Source organism: Mixophyes fleayi, chromosome 1 (genome assembly GCF_038048845.1).
Source record: "Mixophyes fleayi isolate aMixFle1 chromosome 1, aMixFle1.hap1, whole genome shotgun sequence".
NCBI lineage: Eukaryota > Metazoa > Chordata > Amphibia > Anura > Limnodynastidae > Mixophyes > Mixophyes fleayi.
In genome coordinates, this window is record NC_134402.1 from 23,455,341 (window position 1) to 23,473,848 (window position 18,508).

Sequence of the window (18,508 nt, forward strand, 5' to 3'; positions counted from 1 at the left end):
AGGGGTTTTATAGCTGACCTGCTGAACAAATGAGTTTTTGGTCAGGCTTCAGGTCAAATCTAAACTCCTTAAATGCACCTACATTTAACTGTACTGTACATTAGATAACTATAATGATTATACACTAAGGGCTAGATTTACTAAGCTGCGAGTTTGAAAAAGTGGGGATGTTGCCTATAGCAATCAATCAGATTCTAGATTTCATTTATTTAGTACCTTCTACAAAATGACAGCTAGAATCTGATTGGTTGCTATAGGCAACATCCCCACTTTTTCAAACCCGCAGCTTAGTAATTCTAGCCCTAAGTGTCATTAACCTAATAATATAAACTGCATAGTGTTGATGTCTCTCTTTTTCCTGCTGCCAACATCCTTCTGATGTTCATTTATTATAAGTGTATTTACCATATAATAACCACGCGGACACATATTTAGATTTGGCAAAGGTCACAGTTTTAATGAGAATTCTGCCTGCTCAGCTCCTGCTACTTGCTACTCTCCCTTATATCCTCGACTACCTACTTGTGTACCAATCCGGAAAAGGTCTGACCTGCTTGTGTATTAATCCGGCAAACGTCTGACTACTTGCTTGTGTACCGTCCCGGCAAATGTCTTACTAGTCGCTGTATATCTGTTCGTCCATTGGACTTCAGATAATACCACCAATAACGTTACATAGGCCTTCTAAAATTTTCTTTATGTTGCAGTATCTTGTGGGATCCTGATCACGGGTCCAAGATGACTCTCGAGTTTGTTGGAGGAAGCAAATAAAAAATACAACTGCTCTCAGGGAAACTAAAACGTTTGGGTTGGAGATGGAAAATGATTAATGATAAGTCTGATAATTTTTTTCACACCTGTATAAAATGTTACACAAACACAAGACTGAATTTACTGTTATAACCATGTAATGGATAATGCTACTGCAAATGGATGGTGATCCTTATTCTTACTGAGTTATTTGGAAAAGTTTTACAGTACAATTTAACATAATCACACTGTTTGAAACCCAACTGTATTATAATTTATAAGTATACTTATTTTAATGACTTAAGCCTGTCAGGCATGCATTAAACAAAATACAAATTTGTCTGAAAAAATGTTTTTTAAATATCTTTTATGTCCCTCCTGAAGTGTACAGTAACAGGAACTGTCTGGGCCTGAGTCATTAAGGCAGAAAAAGGAGTAAATGTTCTCTGGGACAAACCATGTTATGATGCAAGGGGTGCAAATCAGTTTATTATTTTGCACATAAGTTAAATACTGGCTGTTTTTATCTAGCACACAAATACTTAATAGCTTTATTTGTACACTGAAATTTCAAGTTGATCTAGGACATGCCCTACCCTAATTATAAATCTGTCCCCACATTTTACATTTACCTCCCCCTCCCATGCAACATGGTTTTGCCCAGATACAAAGTTACTCCTTTTTTATGTTTTACTCTCCTTAATGACTCAGGACCTCTGTCTTTTAAACCCAATAGAATGCTGCTGAATATGTCTCCTCACTCTAATCTCTATGTAATGATGTCACTGACATAAGGGAGGGTTGACAAATAAGAAAAAAAGTAAACATGTAAGAATTATAGGTGGGTTACAATCCAAAATATTTAATTTAGTCTTTGACAATCCACCTTAAGATGGCCGCTTAATTAGAGAAATAGCCCCTTCGGTTCTAAACCTCACTCACTTTTCGGGCAATGGCAAAAACAACTTTCTCATGGTCTATAAGAACAGAGGTAGTTATTCTCTCCACGTCCTCATAATGTTCAATTTTGAACCCTTCATCACTTAGAGCTTTTCTTAAAAAATTGTCATCATAGGTTAAAAGGTGAAACTTGTGATCTCCAATTTTAAAATAGGAAGTATTGATATCTGCATATATTATAAGATACCCTCCTAGTTTAAGGAAAGAGGATATTTTTTTCAGATTTTTGTAGTAAGTGTCCTTGTCCTTACTAATAACGTCCAGCCCCCATATGCTCATTACACAGTCAACTTTTGGCAGCACTAAGGGATCCATAGGGTTATTTTTGCTGAAGTCACATTTCACAATTTGCTTCACTTTGCTTCTCAGGAGGTCTTCTCTTCCTTGCCTTCCATCACTGGAAAATATAAATAAACATGTTTCTTATATAAGTATCCATAGAGACAAGGGGACAAGGTACTAGGAGTATAGTTAAATTGTAAACTACACTAACATGGAAACACTGCTACAATACTATATTTTTAATTGCATATTGTAGACTCTATTCTGAGTACATATGACAAAGGTTTGTGTTATCTGTATCTCCTGCAAAGTAGAGCAAAAAAATATAACAGTGATCGGACAGATTTGAGAATGCCAATAAATATAATAACAGAATGAGGTTAATAGCTAATAAGACCATTTAAGAAAGTCCAAAGAGCTTTTCATCCCAATATAACGAATAAGATCTAATGGGGAAAGTAGTCAGGAAGTGCCAAAATACATTTCTGGATATAGGTATTTAAATACCTACTAATATGGAAATTCTAGAGATAACAGGTAAAAAGTTCACATGAATAATGTATATATTAATGGCATAAGTAGGACTTTTATAAATGAATTATTTGTATGTTGTCTTTGTCTGCGCAGAGCACATCATATACCAATTTAAAGGTTTTGGTCTGTAGATTTATAGAAAAATATTGGCGTTGTTATCAGTTGATTGTTCCAGAGTTATTTTCCAAAATGTCCATCAGCCAATGCGTTACCATTGTCCTTTGGAAGATGTGACAGTTGGCAATACACCTGTGCACCTGCTGGTTGCTCTAGAAACTGTCACAGTTAATGAAATCTCCCTGTGCACCTGCTGTGGGACCTGCAACATGTGACCTGCTGGGTGGTCAGAAACTGTGACAGTTATTTGCAGCCATATATATCAGCGCAACCATGTCCAGCAATGTAACTTCTATAGAAGAAGAATACATATATTGTAGTGTATAAATAAATTCTTTAGTTCCTTTAATATAGTGATTGATAATATAGTTATTTAGTCATTATTAGAGAAGCTCGGGTTTGGTTTTTGGAAAACCGAGCCCATCCGAACATAGCCGATCCCAGTGCCAAGTTGAGGCGGCTCTGTACTTTCGTGCGCCCTCCAAACTGAAAACGAGGCAAAATGTCATTGTGTGTCGTCGGATCTCACGGGTTCTGGATTCTATAAGAACCATCCTCCAAAGAGATCAAGCGCAATTTCACAGAGAGACACAGAAGGGGTAGCATGGCTGTCTGCAGTCTCCAGTACAGTTGGGCAGCTTCATAGCTAAATCAGATAAAGGAGGGGTGGCAGTGTTCTTCAAAGTCTCCAGTGACATTCTACAGAGTTATAGCCCACACAGACACAGGAGAGGTGGCAGTTATCTGTGCTGAAAGACAAATTCTAGGGATGGCAGTGTTCATCAAAATACCCAGTGACATTCTGTGGAACACTGTAAGCATAGGCACTGTGGGGACAAGGTGTGCTGAAAGAAAATTAATTTCGTTATGGTGTTTTTTTGATAAGAACTACACATTGTGTGTTTGGAACTCTCCCTTCATGGATTTGGGATTTATTTAGAATCTAATGTGATATACTACACTACGTTGCAATTTTTCTGAGTTTTAGTAAGAAATTGAGAGATTTCTGCATGTTCTCTGAAACAAGGAGAAGTACCCATACTCTGATGTGTCAGGAATAAGCGCTACATGTATGTACACAACTGTTATTTTACTCTCGCATTCCTGCCAGTATCCGTCTGTACTGTCTCTCTCTCATTCCTGCCAGTGTCTGCCTGTCCTGTCACTCCTTAATTCCTGCCATTGTCTGTCCTGTCACTCTTTAATTCCTAACAGTGTCTGTCTGCCCTGTCACTCTCTTATTCCTGCAGTGTTTGTCTGTTTGTCCTGTCACTCTCTCAGTACTGCCATTGCATGTCTGTACTGTCACTCTCTTACTCCTGCCATTGTCTGTCTGTCCTGTCACTCTCATGCCTGACACTGTCTGTCTGTCCTGTCACTCTCATTCCTGTCAGTGTCTGTCTGTCCTGCCACTCTCTCATACCTGTCAGTGTCTGTCTGTCCTATCAATATCTCATTCCTGCCAGTGTCTGTCTGTCTGTCCTGCTACTCTCTCAATCCTGCCAGTTTCTTTCTTTCCTGTCACTCTCATTCCTGCCAGTGTCCAGGGGAGCTGACTAGCTAAATGGCTGTTCATATTAGAGTGCTGATTTGAGGAATAAAAAGATGTTTGTAGCTGTCATTGTCAATAGTGTTCTGACAACTTTCATCTGGAGCTAGTGTTCTGAATCCTCATGGCAAATGTTTTCTGACAGCTATCATCTGTAGCTAGTATTGTGAATCCTTACATCAACATATCTAAAGTTGAACTTATGGAATTCCCTCCCTCCAGGGTTTCCACACCCTTTCACATCTCTCATTGTTGAAAACCTCAATCTGTCTCTCAAATTTGCTACCTAGGCACCATCCTAGATTATTCCGTCTCCTTCACGCCCCAATATTAAATCCCTCACTCAATCAACTCTCTCATATTCTCCACAATTAATGCGATCTTCTCCTGACTGACCTCTTGCCGCATCAAGATTGATCATCCTCTTCTTTTGCTGTTCCACTTCTGCCTCCCCTATCTGCTAAACTCTACTGTCACAGATTAAGATACTGCAGTGTACCTGCTGACGTTGGCACGACTCAAGTGGAAGGGGTGGAGTCTAACACGCCTCCGGTCTTCTCCAGGGACCCCCTCAAGGAGGTGTGGGCTTTGCTGCAGAAGACATGCAGATAGTGATCCTTCTACTGTGTTGCCAGCCTGATGCGGAAATTAGAGGGTGGTCAGTCTAGCCGGGGAGGTAACATTCAGACAGCAGTGCATAAGGAGGATTCGGAAGAATGGTCAAGTAACAAGCTAAGGAACAAATACCAGGTAAGTCAAACAGAGAAAAGATCAGAAAAATGGTCAGATATCAGCCAAGGTCATACACAGGAGAAAAAACAGGCAGAACGCAATCAGAAGCGCTGGAGTGTGCACCAATGATTAGCGCCGGTGGCACAGCTTTATCGTACACCGTCGGAGCTTCCAATAGCATCCCATTGCCTAGCATGCGCAGAGGGGCAGACAGGGGGAGCTGGATGCATCATGTCTGGTTGCCTGGAAAGCAGATGAAGCAGGAAGGCAGACAGATGGCGATACAGTGCTATACTGCCATTTGAAGGCTGTCGGGGTACCTCTTACTAAGTTAGCTCTCAATTTAAAATTGCATGACCCAAAAATAGGGACTCTCATTGATTACAGTTAAGACCACACTATTAGCAGAAGCACCATGACGTGGCAGGTGGCTTATCATGCATTTGCAAATGTGTGTAACTAAGAATTCTGCATTGCTATGTACAAGTAGAAATGTCAGCTTTGTTACTGGTTAACAGCAGTGTGCAGGTGGATTTTTCTCTGTTTTTGCTCCATTCAAAATAACTTCACCTTTTCAATCACCTGCTGTTAACCTATAAATTGATTGGGCGACGTTTCTTTCTGTTTTGTAAAGTAGATTCCTATTTGATTTTTAAAGAAGAAAATCACAAAGCAAATGTTTGTATTTAATTATAGTTTATATGGAAAATAAGACATTTGCATTTAATTAATAACTGTTAACAAATATTGTCTCTTGCATATATGACACATTATTACATTATTATACTGTGTGTAAAATAGGGTAATGCCACTTTAGAATTGACTACTAAAACTGACAAGCCACACATCTACATTACTGTGGATGCGACCAATTATGAAACTGTTTGGAGGACACCTGGTTGTCCCACATTTACTCTCATGAGGTTATAAAAGTATATAATCAAATTTGAAGCTTTATAAATATTTTAGTCCCGTTAACTTCTTAGTTTAACATTGTTTTATTAAAATGACATTGTTTTTCTGCTTATCCTATTCTTTTTTTATTGTGATAATTAAAATAATAAAACAAATGTGACACCAAACCTGCTTCCATGTAATTGGGCCATGATTGTTAAGGCATGAGTCCAGTCAAAGGCATCCGCATCTTTATTTATCCATTTTTCCAATTCCTTAATGCAAAGGTCATTGAATTCTAGAATTGTAATTTCTTCCAAGAATTCACAGACTGGAAGAAGTTGATAGATGATGGGGCCAGGACTAATGTCAATCAAGGTTTTTCCTGTAACATAGCCTAAAAATAGAGACCCATACATGCATTATGTTAGTATCAGAATATATTTAATGTACCAACAAATATATTAAACTTTACCTTTTCTTTGTTGTCATCTTGTTTAAAACAGAATGTTTGTGCAATAGCAAAATCACTATTATTCATAACCTACTCTATCTCATGGAGTTAAAATGATATTAACAATTGTATGCAGAGCCATAAGTAGTCATGTGCGGAGGCGCAGCAGCCTCCCGCTACTTGCCTCTGTACCTTCAGCCCTTAACTTCCGTAGTGGAACGCATGTGCGTTCCACTGACAGGAAGTTCACCCCAACTTTTCTCATATATATATATATGAGAGATAGAGATATATATATATATATATATATATATATATATATAGCTATCATGCCTTTGCAAATATGTGCAACAGAATTCCTTCAGTAAAGTGCTAGCCACACCCCCACATTAGGTTGGCCACACTCACTTGTCAAATGTCACTCCCACTTAGATGGGGGGCGCCGGTGCCCTGTCTCTCCCAGGCCACTAAAATGTCTAGCTACGGCACTGATTGTACGTATATGCAGGGGCGGTGCAAGGGTTCTCGGCGCCCTAGGCAAGCCGCCCCCGCCCGCGCCCCCCGAACACACTAAATAAAAAAAAAATTAGATTTCACTTACCTTTTCTTCCTCTAGCTGCTCCTCGCGATGCATGCTGAGAGGGAAGAGGAGGGGGGAATAACTTTATTCACACTGTCTGTCAGTGACAGACAGTGTGATACCTCAGAGGCGCCGGACAGACTATCACATGATCACTGACTGACGTCAGTGATCATGCGGACATTAAAAAACAGCGGCGGCCGCCCCGCCGCCGCTGCTGTGCATCTCTCTCGTGCCGCTGAACCGCTGACTAGATTAGAAAATCTAGTCAGCGGCGCCCTGCAGGTCCCGGCGCCCTAGGCAACTGCCTAAGGTTGCCTAATGGGAGCGCCGGGCCTGCGTATATGAGCTATAAGTGAAATCAGAAAGGGAAGTAAAGTGATAATTTATAGTTCAGAGCTACATTTGGAACAAAGTTAAAACCCCTGGATCTCAAATGGTATTACCCTATATATATGTTCCCAATAAGTTGGACAGTTGATCTCCATATAGGCTGTAATTTATTCACAGAGAAGCCGGGTGGTAAAATGAAGTTCATTTGCAAACTTCTGCAAATTGAAATATTATTAATCTGTGTTGCAGCACTAATAGCAGCACAACCCTCACAATGAGCCAGGTAGGTCCTTTCAGGCAATATAGGAGTAAATCCTCAGTGTTAGACCAGTGAAGCTCTATGGAATTCTAGGTGATACAATACAAGACTGATGAACGGTTACACTGTTTCAATATAATTGGATTGCAGTACTGAATGCAATTGGCTGAAGTTCATGCACACTAATGTAAACTGCTGCATAGTAAAAAATAGCTTTTTTCATTAGATTAGAAGTAGTAGAGGAGATATATAGTCAAGCAGAATATCATAGCTTCAGTCCAATTAAAGACAAATGTACAAATGCATCTTAATAACTAACATATTTGTCCACTAATAAAGTGTGGTTTCATCAGAGGTTTGGAGTGTGTGTTATTTCCCTGAAGTGTTTAACTGAAAGGAGACCATCAGCATAAGGTCTCAATTTAGACTGTTAAACAACAAAATTTATTAAAAACAATCTTAAAAACAAAATACTTCTAGTAAAATAGAATAAGTCACAGATATCAAAGAACATTATTTAAAACATAATTATTTGACAATATTCAAGGATCCAACTGTACCACCTCACTTTGGGTTTATTCCAATTGGTGCAGGGGTGTCTGAATGCAGGCTCAGAGCAGGCCCCCCGGGTCAAAGTAGTCAAGCAATATCACCTGGCATTGCGCATGTCCGATTTGAAATGTGCAGCAGTTTTTATATCTTAGCAAATTATATGGTAAATAGACCAAAATGCTCTTTAGAAAAACTAGCTGAAGTGCCCAGAGTTGCCAGGGTGCAAATCTTCAAGTTATTAAATTTTCAATGAGTTGGATGTAACTGTCAAAATTTAAAAATAATTAGCAGCTAAGTTGTCATCTAAATCAATCCAGTGGAAGGCCCAGAACTTATTCCCCAGGTCATGTTATTGCCCAGTGTACACCAACAGGATGTCCGACCGGGACCTGGACCCCCTAGTTTGACTTCCGGGATCCAATGTAAAAATACCACTCTGTGAAGTATTCATCCAAATCTATCTAGTGGAAGGCTCAGAACAGGTTTCTCAGGTCAATGTTCTGCCCCAAAAATTATGTTTTCAATATTTGTCAATCTGGCGTTTTGTCGCCTTGTGGAGTTGTTGTTATTTGGTCTAAGAGCTTACTTTTTCTATACAAAATAACTATGTAAAATTTGGCAGCTTTACCTTGAGAGCTGTGGAAGATGTTCACCAACAAACAAATAAACAAACTTTTATATATATATATATATATATATATATATATATATATATATATATAGATACTAGCTGAAGCACTCTGCGTTGCCTGTGTTTAAATCTTCATGTTATTAAGTTAACAATTAGTTGGATGTAACAGATTTAAAAAAATTACAACTTAGTAGCTCTTCCAACACACCCATCAATTGGCTGCCCAGTGTCTTTTTGTTTTTATATTAAATGTTATCCAAAACTATTCAGTGGAAGGTGAAGAACAGGATCCCCCGGTCAAAGTTCTGACCAGGGTACACCAAACAGCAGGTCTGACTGGGAGCTCAACCCCCTAGTATGTCTTCTGGGATCCAATGTTACCAGTAGGTGCAGTTATCGTCCGAATCCATAAAGTGGAAGGTTCAGAACAGGCTCTCTGGGACAAAGTATTGCACAGCATACACTAATGGAAGGTCCAACCGGGACCCTAACCCCATCTTAAACCTGGCCAGTATGCAACCTGACCACCTTGTGTTGGTTTCATCTCAATTGCTGTAGGTGTATCCGAATGCATAAGCGGAGAGACAAACAAACCAAATCCATCCAGTGGAATGCTCAGAACAGGCTCCCCGGGTAAAAGCCCAGCCCAGCGATCCCAGAGATCAGGACCCGAATACTACTAAAACCTGACTGGATCCAACTGGACAGCCTTGCGTTGGTTTCATGCAAATCAGTGTAGGGGTGTCCGAATGCATAACCTGACAGACAAGCAAGCCAAATCCATACAGTGGAAGGCCCAGAGAAGGCTCCATGGTTCAAAGTTCTGGCCAGTGTACACCAACGAGAGGTCTGACTGGTACCTAATCCACCTGGTACATCTTCTGGTATCCAATGTTACCAGTCTGTGAAGTTTTCATACAAATACATCCTCTAGAAGGCAAATAACAGGCTTCCCTATTCAAAGGTTTGCCCAGCGTGCACCAACAAGAGGTCCGACTGAGACCCTAATGCCCATAAAACCTGGATCCAGCTGGACCACCTTGCATTGGTTGTGTCACGGCAGTTACCTGTGTCAGCGCCGATCCTCCGCTTCGTACTGCCGCACTTCCGGGTAGGTCCCGGCGGCAGGTCAGCTGATCTGGGCGGGGAATTAAAACTTCTACTTCAGGCCTGCTCTGAAACACTGTCGGTGTCAGAGCAATGTGTTACCTGTATCTGGCTGCACTTCCTGTGCTTTGGCTTCCCTGGTGTTCTCCCTTGTTACTGCTGATCTCCGTGTACCGAACCAGCTATTCTCCAGACCATTCTACTGCCTTATCTCTGGTACTGCATAACGGACAGATCTCTGTGTACCGAACCGGCTATCCTCCAGACTACTCTTCTGCCTTATCCCTGGTACTGCATAACGGACAGATCTCTGTGTACCGAATCGGCTATCCCCCAGACTCTTCTTCTGCCTTATCCCTGGTACTGCATAAACGGACAGATCTCTGTGTACGAACCGGCTATTCTGGAATACGCTTCTGCTCCTGGGGCTGTACTGCGGATTGACTCCTGCATTCCACCAGTTTCTACTCCAGACTACTACCTTCTGAATATACAGTTAGTGATTTCAGTTATCTATTCCTCTGTGGATCTGACCGTGCCTCTACATGTCCATCTCATAGAACTCTTTCCTTACGTCAGTAGGCTAACCTGGGGGCCGCGACCTGCGGTTCTCCGGCAGCAAAACCCACCCTGCCTTGCGGCGGTTCTTGGAGAAGACCAGGAGGGCCGTTAGACTCCGCGCCCTAGGAAGGCCGGCGTAAATACTGACTAAGGTAACCTTGAAACCTAACAGGTTGCATCCCGATCGGTGCAGGGATGTCTGAATGCATAACTGAAAAAGACAGACAAACCAAATCCATCCAGTGGAAGGCCCAGAACAAGCTTCCCAGGTAAAAGTTCTTGCCAGTGTACACCATCATGGGATCCGACCAGGATCTCAACCCCCTAATATATCTTCTGGAATCCAGTGTTATCAGTCTGTGAAGTTTTCTTTCAAATTCATCTAGTGGAAGGCTCAGAACAGGCTTCCCGGGTCAAAGATCTGGCCAGTGTACACCAACGGGAAATCTGACTGGGCGCCTAACTTCCCTAAAACCTGGCCAGGATCCAACTTGGAACTCCTCGCATTGGTTTCATCCCAATCAGTGCAGGCGTGTCTGAATGCATAACCGAATACACAAACAATTCCATCCATTGGAAGGCCCAGAACAGGCTTCTCAGGTCAAAGTTCTGGCCAGCACACATCAAAGGATGGTCCGACCGGTACCTCAACCCCTAGCTTGTCTGTGAAGTTGTCATCCAAATCCATTCAGTGGAAGGCTCAGACCAGACTCCCTGGGTCAAAGTTCTGCGTATACCAATGGGAGATCCAACTAGGACCCTATCCTCCTTAAACCCTTGCACAAAAATCTAATCTTCATATAGAAATATATGTATAATACATATACATATATATATATATATATATATATATATATATACACACATATACATTATATAAATATATATATATATATATATATATATATATATATACATACATACAAGTTAACCCGTGCATGATACTCATGCATTCTAGTCAAATCAAGCTACTTAAGGTGTTAAAAAGGTTCTTGTCATGCATTTGGGCCTAGCCCAGGCCTCCTCAGGGGAAGAGCGTTACTTCCCGACGCAAGCGCCCTTTTTTAGCGTGGTGTTGTCCACATGTCAACACCTCATCATTCTTCTCCATCACCTCATCCTTCATCGCCACATCCTTCAACAAGCTACTTAAGGTGTTAAAAACTCCCCACTGTCACCCCCGGCAACCACTCCCAACTGTCACTTTTCCTTCAAGAAATATATAGGTCAGTGTATAACTCTGACCAGCAGGTGGCGCTGCAGCTTGTTTTGTTTTTTTCACACACGCCACTAGGCATTTATATAATAGATATATATACATACATACACACACATATATATACATACACATACACTTGTATTAGGATATTCTTGGTATTTTCATTTTCCTTTGAGTTAGAAGTTTTGCTGGCCATGTGCGGGGAAGAAGGGTTGTATCGTGAGTCATATGACATTTTGTCTATTATTAATCTTGACAACTTCCCAAGCTGAAAAAGTTACATGGGTAGTAAAGTTAGAAAAGACACAGCTGCATTGAACTCAGCCTTTCATAAAGTGTAATTGTATTCATCCAGAGGAAGGCTAAGCGAAGTCCATAATATGTGACAGTTGCTAAATTAGTCCCACCAAGGGAAGCAAAATTCCTGTCTGACCCCCGTTAAGGGGCAGAATTCTTTTTTTCTTTTTGACCAAAAAAAATGTCAGAAGGTTAAATTACCTGGGTCAATGACCTCCATAATATCCTCTACTAATTATAGCTACAGATCTAATTTCTTCTAAGACAGGAATCCAATCCATTTTCAAATTCCGTTAATTACCATCACCGCTTCATGTATTTAGGAATTCCACAGCTTAACCACCATTACAGTAAACAACTTCTTATGCTCATGGTGAAATTGTCTTGCTTCCATTCACAGTTGATGACCCCTTGTCCTCTGTATTTTCAATGGTAAAGTTCTTAGTTTTACATTATGTTTTATTATAATTAAATTGATTTTCTGTGTGTCCTATTCTTTTTAATTGTGATACTGTTTCAGTACTAATATAATGCAGTACATTAGTCCCTCCAACCTTAATCTCTGAGGTGCTTAAGAAGGCAGCCCAATTTACTGCTCTCTCCACACATGTCCCGGTGATGTGCCTCGGGGATTTCAATAACGTTACAGATGTTAGTCTTGATAGGTGGAGGGAGGCTCTTTCACTGGGAAGGGGAGGGGGGGCTTCCCCATTTTCCAAACTGGTGACATAGAAGAGCTCACTTTGCCTGGGAGAAGAAACAACAGAACTGTCGCCTATGGATGTTGAATACAGGTCCACGACCGCTACTTGTCCCAAGTCTCAAACAAGGAAACAGAATGAGCCATTGAGACAATCACTTGCCGGTGACTCTGTCGTGGAAAATGTGGAGCCACAAGACGGAGTCAAAGACTAATTCCAAGGCTGTTTTCATTGCAAGACTTTGCTAGAGATCAGCTTAATGATGCCTCTCTAGAAAATGCATTTAAAGCTGTTGTGGAAATTAATGGTGTGCTAAAAGCTGCCAGGCCGGTAGATGGTGTACCTTATTTTTTTGTTAATAGGGATTGTTGTATTGAGCGGGGGATGTTCAGGAGAAAAATGTGTAACAACTGTTAATACCGCAGGTACATGCACCTTTAGTGTTGGAAGCCACACATCTTTGTGGGGGTCATTTGGGAGAGGATCAGACACTGGAAAGGATTCTAATACGATTTTACTGGCCAGGAATACGTATGGCGGCAAAAAGGTAATTCTTAACCTGCCCAATATGTAAAAAAATCTCCCCAAAACCTGATTATATGGCCCCATTGATTCCTATTCCAGTCGTTCAAGTACCCTTTGAATGAATGGACCTGGTAGGTCCACTAGAAAAATTGGCTCGTGGACACCAGTTTGTTTTGGCGATTATGGACTATGCCACGTGCTTTCCAGAAGCCATTCCCCTACGCAACATCAAGTCAAGTACTATAGCAAAGGAGATACTTCTACTTTATATGAGGTTGGGGATTGTGAAAGTAATTCTAACAGACCAGGGTACCCCATTCATGACAAAATTGATAAAGGAGTTGAGTCAGTTACTTGGCATAAAAGCTCTCCGCACCTCAGTCTATCACGCACAAATGGATGAACTGGTGGAGCGCTTTAACCGTACTCTAAAACAAATTATTAGGAGGGCGGTGGCTAAAGAGAAGAAGGATTGGGATGCACTTTTCTGATATTTGCGGTATGGGAAGTACCACAAGCCTTTAACGGGGTTTAGTCCATTTGAACTCTTGTATGGACGACAACCTAAGGGCATCTTAGACCTCCTTAAGGAAGGTTGGGAACAACAAAAACCCAAATAGCCAAATGTGGTACAGTTGATTGCCCAACTGTATAAAAGGTTGAGACTAATAGACCTTTAGTGAAAGAACACTTAGAGGATGCCCAAGAGCGTCAAATAAGGCATTATGACACTCGGGTAGTAGTTTGTTCCTTCAGCCCAGGCGACAATGTTTTGCACACTGGCAGGAACCTTATGAAGTCATAGAGGCGGTTGGCCCAGTAACCTATAGGGTCCCCCAATTGGGTAAAAGACGAGAGGAACAGATTTACTATGTCAATTTACTAAAACCTTGGCATGAGGATAATCCTGGACCTTTATTGCTAGCTGTTTAAATAGAGGCCTGTGAGGTACCCATTGAGACCTTCTTGATGTCACCTCAGATGCAACAGGTGGTAAAAATGGTAGCTCGAAACAGGTACGTCTTTTCTTCTGTACCTGGGTGTACCACTCCGATTGAGCATGAAATGCTTCAACTGGGCATTGTGGAAGAGTCCACCAGCGAGTGGAGTAGTCCGATAGTGTTGGTCCAATGAGACGATACGCTTTTGCAACTACTTTAGACAGATAAAAGGACTTCCAAATTGACACGTATCCCATGCCACGAATAGATAAATTGGTAGAGAATTTTTCCGGGAGTATGTATTTGCCCACATTAGACCTCACTAATGATAATTAGCAAATACCCCTAACAGGTTCTGCCAAGCCAAAAACTGTGTTTTCTACACCTGAAGGCTTATTTCAGTACAAAGTATTGCCTTTTGGGCTGCATGGGGCACCTATCACATCCCAGAGGGCTATAAATAAACTCTTGAAACCCTATAGAACAGGGGTGTCCAACCTTTTAGCTTCCCTGGGCCACATTGGAAGACGACGAGTTGGTTTGGGCCGCACATAAGATACAATAACGATAGCTGATCATCCAAAAAACCATAGAAAACATAGTTAACATATATATATAAGAAAAAAAGTGATATATATATATATATATATATATATATCACTTTTTTTTCAAATCCCCCTATACTTACCTTTCAATCGCCCTGTTCAAAAAATCCTCTCTAGTTATTAGTTATTATAATATAATCACTTTTTGTATTGTTTCGATGCAATATCAATAAAGTGCATTTAAGCCAGGCATTGTATATCAGGGTGCCCTGACCAGGCCTGCGGTACCTGACATATACATCACTGTGACCCCAAATTGTGACCTGTTTTGCTAATTACACCACTATGTTAGTTAAGGGATAACAACTTATAATGGGCCAAAGAGGATAATATATAATGCCCCATTAGTATTACAAGTAGAAGTATGTAGCAGGGAGATAAGGTCCATGATGCTCCAGGACCAGGTGACCCTTAACTTACCTTTTAATCGGCTTGTTCTCCTGTCCTGTCCTCTTCTTTTCTCCAATTCTGTGCTGCTGATTGTTCTTCTCGCGCGGGTGACTCCTCTGTAATGTGCTCCGCAATGGATGTTGGGCGTGATGACATCAGGCCCGACATTCACTGCGAGCACCGCACGGAGGAGGAGACAAGGGAGGGAACCGGAGTACCAGCTGATGTGACCGCGTGACCGCAAGGTAAGTATTTTCTTTTCTTTTTTTTGCAGGATTTTTTTTTTCCATTAACAGTGCTGCCCCCTTGCCACAACCAAAACTCCTTCTGGGCCACATTTACAGGCGTACTGGGCCGCATGCGGCCCGCGGGCCGTGGGTTGGACAACCCTGCTATAGAACATATGCCACTGCGCATTTGGATGACACAGTTATCTATTCTCGCGACTGGGAGTCACATCTTCCCAAAGTGGAAGCGGTGTTGGAGTCTTTGAGGGTACATGGCCATACGGCCAATCGGGAAAAATGCGCATTGCGCATGCCAGAGGCCAATACCTGGGATATATAGTTGGACGTGGGAGGGTCAAACCTCAGATCAACAAGGTAGAGTCTGTAAAGAATTGTCCCAAGCCAGAGAGGAGAACTCAGTTATGCCATTTCTGGGCTTGGTAGGATACTACTGTCAATTTATAGAGAGCTTTAGTACTGGGGCTACACCACTCACAGAGCTTCTCAAGAAAGCCTGTCCCGACAGACTAAGCTGGTCTAAGGCTGCAGAAGCTGCTTGGGAAGACCTAGGGATGGCTTTGTGTACAGCACCAGTGTTACAAGCATCTGATTTCACTAAAAAAATGTATCTGCAAACTGATGAATCAGGAGTGGGTCTGGATGCCGTGTTGTCACAAAAAGTAGAAGGAGAGGAAAAACCTGTCCTGTATCTAATTCGCAAACTCTTACCAAGAGTAAAGAAATATGTGACTGTTGATCAGGTGTGCCTCGCCATCAAAAGGGCTGTCGAAGACAGCCGATATTAGATTTTGGGTAGGGAGTTCAGATTGATAATGGACCATGCTCCATTAAAATGAATGCAGGTAAATAAGGAGGTCAATGCCAGAGTGACCCAGTGGTTCTTGGCATTACGCCCTTTCATTTCAGTATAGAGCATAGGCCAGACCTATACATAAAAATGCAGATGCTCTTTCCCGAAAACAGTCAATTCAGAATCCTGCTGTCACGCATATCTACCTCACCCAGCAATTCTCAAATGTTTCTTCTATTTGTATCATATCCTATTCATAAAGGCTGACCACAAATTATGTATAAAATATAAACTTTTCACTACTACCTCACCCTGTAATGATCGTTCACATTATGGCCCACATTACATCTGCTCTTTTATTACAAGATATTCTCCAAATTGTCCCCATCTTCAAATGGCTTCAAATCAAGGCCACATCACCCGTTAGGTGACTGAGGCCCCAGCATAGCAGTGTAAAGTAGTTGTAACATACACTTATATACAAGTTGGATACACACTCACATACAGTTTACATTCTCATGCACTCACTTCTAGGTTACATACACACTCACCCACTTACATAGACACTCAAACACAGGTTACATACACTTTAACACACTCATACATACAAATCACATTGTGCCATCATTTGTATGCTTCTTAAATAAATTTTCATTGAAGAAATTCTCATTTCAAAATAAATTTACAGTTTAAAAAATAATTACATATACCTGATGTAAATGCTTTATGGAGCAATGCCATCAAAGTTATAGTGGATTCTTGTAAAAGATAGTCTTCACTTTTTGGAGAGAAGTATGCATCCATTAGTGTATTGGGATTAAACCCATCCACATGGTAGTGCTTTTTCAGTGTGGAATCCATTCTGTATTTCTTTGCAAAACAAAAACACGGTTGTTGTCAGCACTTCTCCTCAACACTGCATATCTGTCTGTATCTAGCAAAACTAAAACATGAGATATTTGATCTTGTAGCTAGGACTGGACTGTGAGCCACAGTCAAAAGAGTCTTAAATAGGTCTGACAGACAGCTGCTAAGGCAACTGATGGAAATATTTGAAACAAAGCCAGAGAAGTAATAAACCAGCACTCAGCATATACCATGTTATATATATGGTATCAGATGCATGCTAATCTCTTTGCAAATTAATACAATTGCTAGAATTATTCAGAGCTTTCTAGTTTATGTAACCAGATTTGATGTTCTTTAATAAATATTGTTAAGTTGTATCACAAGGATTATACATTGGGGACAATGATAATATTGTCTAATGATAATATTTTCTAAGTGTTGTGGTAGTTAAACATGGCATGGAAGTAACTCTCTACCCTCCCTTCCACATCTATTCTTTTTGCAGTTTAAATTCACACTCACCCACTCAGACACAAGTTACATATAGAATCGCCCACTGACATACAGATTACATGCACACTCACATACATACTCTCCCACTTACAGACACAAACCTTTCCTCAAATGTTAGTTTCTGTTTATATCTGAAACATGTTACTATTTCTGAACTCCTTGTCATACTGCACTCTGTCTTATCTGTTAAAAACTATATAACCTTTGTTTTTTTTTAGGCAATGGCATTTCCAGATTAGTGTTTGTGATGTAGCACATTTCTCCCAAACAACTTTCAGTTACACCCTGAAGTGAAAGTTCTTGTGTTGTTGAAGGGTGTGAGACCTAGATTGTTGTTCTTTCCTGGAGATGAGGCATCATTGTCCAGAAAGAAGGAAGACTTTGCTGCAATGCATGATTTTACTTCTGTTGTTGGTTCCATAGATTGCACCTATATTCCATTTGACAACCGAGTAAACTGTATCATAAATATCAAAATAAAAACATTTTTTCCTCAATAAATGTTCAGGCATCTATTAAAATACAAATTTCATGGACGCCGAATAAGTGGCTTGGTTGCTACTTCTTATGTAGCTCATGTTTTGCCTCGACACAGTCACATCACAGTGTTTAGGATGAGCAACTCAGCTTGTCAGTGCTAGGTCAGGTTGTAATTGTTAAAAGAGCCAACCTGTTATATATATTTCTCATATAGTGATTGAATCCAAACTAGATATCTGCTACAAATTGTGTTTTATAAAAAAAAAAGGTCCATAAAGTACATAAGATGTCATATAACCCTCAAAGTTCTATAAAAAAAAACCTAGTATAGTCCGTCTCAGATTGAAAGTGCTACTTAAAACTTACATCTTGTGGATCAGAGTTCATGAATGTTGGTATGCTGTTTATAAATGTAGTGCAGATATCCGGTTCCTCTCTTGTGCTTGTGTGAACGGTATGTATACATGGAATGTAGATGATCCACACGATGCTCTGACAAATATTTATTTTGCTGTTGTAGGTCAAAATCACCCAACAAGTTTCATCTGTACAGCAACTTTTTCCAGAGGGATTTTAATGTGATATCTTTAGTTCTTGTAAAGGGATGTAGTAAAGGTCTCCGGTATCTGCAGCCCGGGTCTGGACGTATACCCAG

The 18,508-nt window shown here is 40.7% G+C and overlaps 1 protein-coding gene across 1 annotated transcript; it reads right to left on the reverse strand.

Moving 5' to 3' along the window:
- Positions 1-1,469: 1,469 nt before the first annotated feature.
- LOC142103895 (nicotinamide N-methyltransferase-like) lies at positions 1,470-16,884 on the reverse strand. The gene is made up of 3 exons (XM_075188251.1): positions 16,722-16,884; positions 6,008-6,215; positions 1,470-2,107 (listed from the first exon to the last, which is right to left on the reverse strand). Exons 1-3 carry the CDS (start codon positions 16,870-16,872, stop codon positions 1,678-1,680), a joined length of 789 nt encoding a protein of 262 aa, XP_075044352.1. The 5' UTR covers positions 16,873-16,884; the 3' UTR covers positions 1,470-1,677.
- Between the last annotated feature and the right edge of the window lie 1,624 nt (positions 16,885-18,508).